General features: G+C 33.5%; 1 protein-coding gene across 1 annotated transcript in view; it reads right to left on the minus strand.

Moving 5' to 3' along the window:
- The window catches only part of LOC134705625 (uncharacterized), a 31,338-nt gene that overhangs the window by 15,774 nt on the left and 6,772 nt on the right, over nt 1-8,792 (minus strand). Inside the window, exon 3 of the mRNA XM_063564347.1 lies at nt 5,352-5,541. Coding sequence (XP_063420417.1) covers nt 5,352-5,514 — 163 coding nt within the window. The 5' untranslated portion in view covers nt 5,515-5,541. The remainder of the gene's footprint in view (nt 1-5,351; nt 5,542-8,792) is intronic.

Below are 8,792 nucleotides of genomic sequence, written 5' to 3' on the forward strand. Positions count from 1 at the left end.
TTCATAGAATTTCATCAACCTTTTATATATTCTACACGCCACAGTTGCTTATTTGCTTACTGTTCGGTAATTTTCGGTTGGCTTGTCTTCAAAACCAAAGAGATCTTCACTGTCACAAAATGATCCAGAAAAGCATTGTGTAGATGGCTAAAACTGAATATGTCCATATTCAGTTTTAGCCATCTACACAATGCTTTTGTAAATTTTCAGACTATCATTATCTGCTGACCACGATTTAAAAATTGCTGCATTTATGATTTTTTCCCACTATTATGTATGAACATTGTTTCCCATATCTTTCAAATTCACATAACATAAAGTGTAGGTAAGTGTTGGCAACATTCCATATTTTTATTTTTTTTAATTTTGTTTGCGTTTCAACACTTTGTTTAAATTATGGTGTATGTAAGTTTTAGTGTGTCTTTATATGTCAATAACCTCTAATCGCAATAATAACAACTGAATGGGTACTTCGCACAGTGAACTCGACAAAAAATTCAGAGAGCAACCCATGATTTCTCGGAGTTTAAAGTTGCAAAATATTGGGCGATCATAAGAGTTCAAAAGTTTAAACTACATTCACTGGGGTAAAGCTGATGACCGTAACTGCATTCACGGTCATCCCAAGATGTCGGATGAAAAATTAGGTCAGTATTTGTATTGTCTGTTTAAGTGTTTCTTACGCATTTTCTTTACAAAGCATACATTGGTAAGATGTAAATTTATAAAAGAAGCACACGGAAATCACATATTACTACCGAGAAATGTGTATGAAACAGGAAATTGGATTTGAAAAAATCGCTAAGATGACCGTAAATCGTAAGTAAAATATTTTTAAGATGACCGTAACATAAAACAAGGGTGACCGTGATTGGTAAAAAGATGACCGTAATTTGTAAAGGATGACCGTAATTTATAAAGGATGACCGTAATTTATAAAGGATGACCATCGATTCTAACAGATATCCGTATTTGTATTTCCTTGTTTGTATCAAATAATTAATTGTGTTGGTATGAAACGTATTTATAAGACTGCATTATCCTATAGGTAGAAGAAAATAAGACTGCTTCAAATACATAGTTCACCAACTGTATTAAATCGTATCCGAATCAAAGAGGAATCTTGCTAGCTTTGAACATGAGCTATCTTGTAGACAATGTGCTTACTATGTAAACATTTTAACCTGCCTGTAACTTATAACCCAAGGAAATAGGTGTATATATGTTGCACCTGCTTTGCACGATAGTGTTGCATATATATTATTGGAGGGTACCTAAATCTAAATTATACAAGTGAAAACCAAATTATAAATTTAGAAGAACTAACTATAGCATTCAAAAGATGTTCCTCCAATTTTAAAGTCAGTGGCGATTATGTCCAAGAAGGGTGTCCAACGGAATTAAAAATGAACTTTATTAGGTTGTTAGTTTTCTCGTTTGAATTTATTTTACATTGTTATTTAGGGGGCCTTTTACACTGACTATGCGGTATGTACTTTGCTAATTGTTGAAGACTGTCCGGTGACCTAAAGTTGTTGATTTTTGTGTCATTTTGGTCTCCAGTGGAGAATTGTCTTTTGAGTTGTCTAATTGGCAATTATACCACATCTTTTTTTATATTTATGAACTATTGCCAAATATTGAAGCAAAACTAAAAGAGATAGGGCGATACGAAGACTTCATTTCCGTATTGAAATCCTTATCTAATGGAATATTTACTGAAAATATTGCTTTTCATTTGTTACGGAATGTTTAATCTCAGTCAAACCAACTGAATGCCGAATAAATTTTGCAGTTCCATCGGATCCGATGTTGTCAATAGACTGTTTGTATATTTCAAGGCAGATGTTAAGATTTTAATCTGATTCCGCTGGATAATCTAATGCTTAATCAATGTTTTTTTTTTCTTCCACTTGTCGTCGCATCGCTGTCAATTTGTATTATATTCTTCCCTAGACAGTTTGGAGTTATACAAGGAGATAACATAAGTCCTAACCTGTTTAAAATTTTCATCACTGACCTTCCCAACTCTTTGGAAAAATCTCTACACCATGTAAATATTAATAGGCATATTATCTCTAAATCCTTAAAAACTAGTACTGTATGCATGTTTTTGAGCATGCTATTAAGCTTATTCCTCTATATGGAAGTGAAATTTGGAGCTCATTCAATCCCTTGATAGCAAAATTTAGATATGGCAACCAACTAATTTGCATGGATAAAATGTATTCAAATTTAACTTGTGTAAATTTTGTAAATTCATTCTGGTCGGCACAAATTAAAACACAAATTGTGCAGCCTTATTTTAACTTGGTCGGTTTCCACTGTACTTTTAATTAATGAGGTCTGTTTTGAATTATTGGCTTAGACTAAAAAATAAGAATAATTTCCTTTATTACAAGATGCAATACCAGCATTCAAATCTCTATATTCTCAGTATAAATCGTCATGGTATAGCTTTCTCCAACACATTTTAAAAACTCTTCCTGGTTTTGCAAATCTAAATGATGGGAAAAATATTTCATATAATACCATCAGAAAAATATTGAAAGAGACGTGCATACAAATTTTGGGAGGATCAACCGACCAAGAAATCAGAAGGAGAGGCCCGCACTTATGTGACAGTTAAGGATAATTATGGTTTGAAAAGTATCTATTTAAATATCATAACAAAATTTTAGCGTAGGAGATCATAAACAAAATTGAGGGTGTCATCTCACCATTTGCAGATTAAAATAGAACGATACCAGGGTACTCCTCAAAACCTTAGACCGTATGTCAGCAATGTAATTCTGGTAATATTGAAAATGAAGTTCATTTTCTCTTTTATTGCACAAAATATAACGAAGACAGACACTATTTATCTCACATCTGAATCATGTTCCAATTTCATTAACTTAAATTCCCAAGAGAAGTTGCTACGGCTGCTGTCTTGTGATAACTCAACTGTATGAAAAAAGTTGTGTATATTCCTGGTTAAACACTGCAAATAGCAGATTTATATTCCATGGTTCGCAAAATTTGTAATTGTTGTTATTAAAAAAAAAAAATTTAAGTGACAGGAATTAGTTTCTCTATTTATTTGTGTTCATCTGCTTCTGACACGAGGAGGATTGCTGTTATTGCCTATCGCAGTCAACAGTATATCCTACAGCACCGTCCCTTGAATTGGTGTCTCCTATACAGATGAACAAATTTATTGTCATTTGTCTATTTTAATTAATGAGGTCTGTTTTGAATTATTGGCTTAGACTAAAAAATAAGAATAATTTCCTTTATTACAAGATGAGAGGGCCTCTCCTCTTTTTGATGAGACTGTTATTAAAGTGAGAGGGTTAGCGCTATAGAACCAGGTTTAATCCACCATTTTCTACATTTGAAAATGCCTGTACCAAGTCAGGAATATGACAGTTCTTGTCCATTCGTTTTTGATGCGTTTTGTTTTTTGATTTTGCCATGTGATTATGGACTTTCCAAATTGATTTTCCTCTGAGTTCAGTATTTTTGTGATTTTACTTTTTAATATCTGTCACGTTATACAATTTACAATGTTTGTTGCATATACTTTCATTATGGGTAATTGTATAAATGCCCGCTTTTGGACCCTGATTGGAAAAATAAAATATTTGATTTGTATTCAAAAGTTAACGTTGTTATCAATAAATTATTTAATTTTGGATGTAACGCGTCTTCTGATTAGCTGACGTTATTTTGTTCTGAGCCCATAGACATAATTTAGTCATGTGACCGTGACGTCATCAACGTTTTTTCATGTTTTTCTATGGTTTAAAATGGAATTTAGAATTAAATTATAAGAAATGACTAATGTTTTTACTGTCTATTCGAAATAACATAAAAAAAAATTATGTTATTTCTTCATAGACAGAAAAAATATTAGAGTCATTCCTTAAATATTTAATTATTTACGAGAAATGTTCAATTTAATATCCTTGTCATAAACTCTAAATACGGCAAATAGTTGAAAAGAAATTGATAAATTAAACATATTTATAACCGCTAAACGAACCCCTATTGAGACAAACTCGACAAACAGTAATGAATACAAATATGAATATTTCTTAGAATTGACGGTCATCCTTTAAAAGTTACGGTCATCCTTAACAATTTACGGTCATCTTTTAACCAATTACGGTCAGCCTTGTTATGAATCGCTAATCCTGTTACGGTCATCTCAATTACGATTTACGGTCATCCTAGTGAATTTTTCAGATCCAAATTCCCGTTTTATACACGTTCCTCGGTAGAGATTTGTGACTTCCGTGTGAATCTTTTATAAATTTACATTGTATCAAAGTATGCTTTGTAAAAAAATGATGAAGAAACACCTTAACAGACAATAAAAATACTGACCTAATTTTTCATCCGACATCTTGGGATGACCGTGAATGCAGTTACGGTCATCAGTTTTACCCCAGTGTACATTGCAGTTGTTGACCGTGAAGTCACAGTAAACAGTTAAACAAAATAAACGCAAAGTCACCGCACAGTTGCACACGTATATTTATAACATGTAAAAGAATGAAGCCACATGAGGGACCATACATGTTTGATATTGATGATAAATGATTTTGAATCATGGTTTAATTCATATTTTGGCATTCGTATATATTTAATTACTGAATTATCAAAAATCTTGAAATGCCATCGAACTTTCGGACCCAACACACAAATAATTTGAAATTGTATTATTTTTATGCTTATAATTTGCAACTTGTGTTCGCAAAATTCATTTAGGAGATAACTGTATTGTATTTTAAGCTCCGACGGCATCAATTGGGGATTTGATGGTCGCAAATTAAGTTTACTGGCGACGCGTTAGCGGAGACAGTAAACGGGTATTTGCGACCATCAAATCCCCAATTGATGCCGTCGGAGCTTAAAATACAATATTGTTATCTCCATTCTAATGAAACTGACAGAAAACAACGTTAAAACATGTATTTAAAATCTGTCATATGCCGTCTGCGCTTGTGCGTAGGTCCCATAGCATCAATTGTCAATTGATGTCATGTAAGAAAGTGACGTTATCCAATCAAAATGAACGTTACAAACGTTGTTGCATTAGAATTAGTAATACATCATGTTATTTAAGAAAACATATAAAAATACTGGTACATCGAATGTCATTTGGTGTTGCAAAATAGAAGTCTCAGTACAACGAGAACTTGGAGGCACATTTCATTTATTACATAGTAATGATAATGTGGCAAATGATTAATTGCCGAATATGAAATCGTACGGTGATTTAAAACATGTGTCTATCGAGTAGCTTTTGTCTAATTCAGAAGTCTTCCGTGTTTAACATTCAATAAAACAAAATGACGATATACCTGGATCTAAGTTGACGTAATAGTGTTTCTTTTCTGTAAACACAAAATTGGTATTCACTACAAGAGTCTTTTCAAGTGCACCTTGTGGAAAATAAGCATCTCTGCTTGTTGAAATGTCGATTTTGTATACAACTGCATTCGTTTCATTATCTTTGAAGTACATATATGTTGTTCTGTTCGGTCGTTCAAACTAAAAACATGTATGAAATTATTCAATATTTCCTGTTTATTCATCGATGGAAAGGAAAACGGTAATATAAAAATCTACAATATATACAAGATATGTCTTCAAAATTTACACAAAGTTATGACTTAATCCGGAATGATGTTCTTGAACTTTATATTTAATTCAACAATCAGTAAAGAACTACAATCTGGTTTATTTCACAAGAGTGTTACGAAATAAATAAATTAGATGCCCTACTAATCAACAGACGCATACATTTTTTTCTAAACTTATTTTCAAATTTTTGTTTTTCCTTCTGAATTGTTTCTATTGTTTTCCTCCCCCAATAAAATTATTATTCTAAACGGTGTGAATAACATTTATCTCTGTGTAGGCGACCACTGTATTTGTCGATGTTTATGCCCGCGTCACACTGTCCCGATTATTATATACGATGGACATGTCACAGTGGATAAATGGACTAAAATTGATTTTGAGACTTTTCAGACATTTCGTAAAAGATTTTGTAAAATTACTATTTTGTTATATTTGCAATATTTCACTAAGGGATTTTGTTTATTTTATTGTGCAAGATTTAAGTCAAGTTTAGAAGATTAAGCTAATCTAATTTCATGTCTTAATTTGTTTTTCAATTAGCAACATTTTACTTCAAATGCTCTATTATTCGTTTATGACAAGCTAAGAGTTTAATTCCCTACATAAGTCTGTATGTTCTATTGTTAATTATTATCTATGTGTTTAAACCCTTAATTGAATTTTCTCACTCATTAAGAGAAATATTTGTCAAGTCTATTCAAGTAGTTTTTGGTTTGTTATATAAACTATGTTGTTATTTCAATGTGGCAGATTGGATTTAGTATTACACTGAGCAGTTCCAACTCTGTACAATTGTATTCCATGCTGAACTTATTAAATTATACATCGCGCTAACCAGAGTCGTCTTTTGTTACAAGAGCTAGTTCCAGAGTCAGAGTCCTTGCAGACTTGTCGTACTGTTTATCGTGTGTGTGTGGTTCCAGGCCAACACATTTCCCAGTCACAGATATACCCAGTTTCTATATTTGTGACATTTGGTGCCAGGTCCGGGTCGTGTTGACTTTTCAGCTCAACACGCTTTCCTGATAACTCAAAGCAGCAAGCGAGTTACCAGTTCCCCCAGGGACGTACATATACATGTAGCAGAGTTGCAGTGATGGAATACAACTTCAGGCCACAGTGGAGACCATGGTTTTTCCAGATGCGTCAGATTCCAGCGTGCGCCAGATGTGGAAATCAGCATAGACAAACATTTTGTTATGCAGCAAGTAAGAAATGTTTTAAGTGTCATCACGTAGGACACTACGCCCGAATGTGTGTCTCTCGTCCTCATCAGGAAATGCAAAAGTGCAAAGAAGTGCCGCAGATAAAAACCAAATCAAAATCGCTAAAGGATAGAGATTCCAAACGGATAAAGGAATATTTCGATTCAAAATCATTTACCCGTAGTTTGCCATTTGCTAATCTGCGTGATTCAGCATTCAAACGTTATTTAGACTCTACAAGTATACTGAAATGTGAATTAACGTGTGTTAAAAAGAAACTTTCAACAGAGCAGAACAAATGTGCAAGTCAGGCAGCCGAAATTTTTAATTTACGAGAACAGTTACGTGATTTACAAAGTGTTTCAGTTGAAAATAAAAAGTTAAGTGCAGATGTTCTAAGTTTACAAGACAACCAGAAAACACAATCCGTTAATGAAGACAACTGTAAGATTTAGGTTAAACGCATAAATGATTTGGAATTCAACCTACAAAGAAAAAGTGATTTTATTTTGGACATCCAACAAAAGTACGAAGAAATATCCACCGAAAAGAGACAGTTCTTAAATGAAAATTCCATTCTACATTTCGAAGTGGACAGGTATTACAAACAAATTGGAGAACTAAATATCAAATTAAAAGCAACCGAAAGCGAAAAAGAACAATTGCAATCCGCGCTAAACCAAATGACCGTTTACGTGAACCAGAACCAAGCCAGAACTTTTCAACCGCAATTTGAACATTTGCGTTAATTCTATTCGAAGCACGGGGTCGTGCTTCAGTGGGAGAAGAGGCATGTTGTCACAGTGGATAAATGGACTAAAATTGATTTTGAGACTTTTCAGACATTTCGTAAAAGATTTTGTAAAATTACTATTTTGTTATATTTGCAATATTTCACTAAGGGATTTTGTTTATTTTATTGTGCAAGATTTAAGTCAAGTTTAGAAGATTAAGCTAATCTAATTTCATGTTTTAATTTGTTTTTCAATTAGCAACATTTTACTTCAAATGCTCTATTATTCGTTTATGACAAGCTAAGAGTTTAATTCCCTACATAAGTCTGTATGTTCTATTGTTAATTATTATCTATGTGTTTAAACCCTTAATTGAATTTTCTCACTCATTAAGAGAAATATTTGTCAAGTCTATTCAAGTAGTTTTTGGTTTGTTATATAAACTATGTTGTTATTTTAATGTGGCAGATTGGATTTAGTATTACACTGAGCAGTTCCAACTCTGTACAATTGTATTCCATGCTGAACTTATTAAATTATACATCGCGCTAACCAGAGTCGTCTTTTGTTACAAGAGCTAGTCCCAGAGTCAGAGTCCGTGCAGACTTGTCGTACTGTTTATCGTGTGTGTGTGGTTCCAGGCCAACACATTTCCCAGTCACAGATATACCCAGTTTCTATATTTGTGACATTTGGTGCCAGGTCCGGGTCGTGTTGACTTTTCAGTTCAACACGCTTTCCTGATAACTCAAAGCAGCAAGCGAGTTACCAGTTCCCCCAGAGACGTACATATACATGTAGCAGAGTTGCAGTGATGGAATACAACTTCAGGCCACAGTGGAGACCATGGTTTTTCCAGATGCGTCAGATTCCAGCGTGCGCCAGATGTGGAAATCAGCATAGACAAACATTTTGTTATGCAGCAAGTAAGAAATGTTTTAAGTGTCATCACGTAGGACACTACGCCCGAATGTGTGTCTCTCGTCCTCATCAGGAAATGCAAAAGTGCAAAGAAGTGCCGCAGATAAAAACCAAATCAAAATCGCTAAAGGATAGAGATTCCAGACGGATAAAGGAATATTTCGATTCAAAATCATTTACCCGTAGTTTGCCATTTGCTAATCTGCGTGATTCAGCATTCAAACGTTATTTAGACTCTACAAGTATACTGAAATGTGAATTAACGTGTGTTAAAAAGAAACTTTCAACAGAGCAGAAC

The sequence above is a fragment of the Mytilus trossulus genome, chromosome 2 (assembly GCF_036588685.1).
Source record: "Mytilus trossulus isolate FHL-02 chromosome 2, PNRI_Mtr1.1.1.hap1, whole genome shotgun sequence".
NCBI lineage: Eukaryota > Metazoa > Mollusca > Bivalvia > Mytilida > Mytilidae > Mytilus > Mytilus trossulus.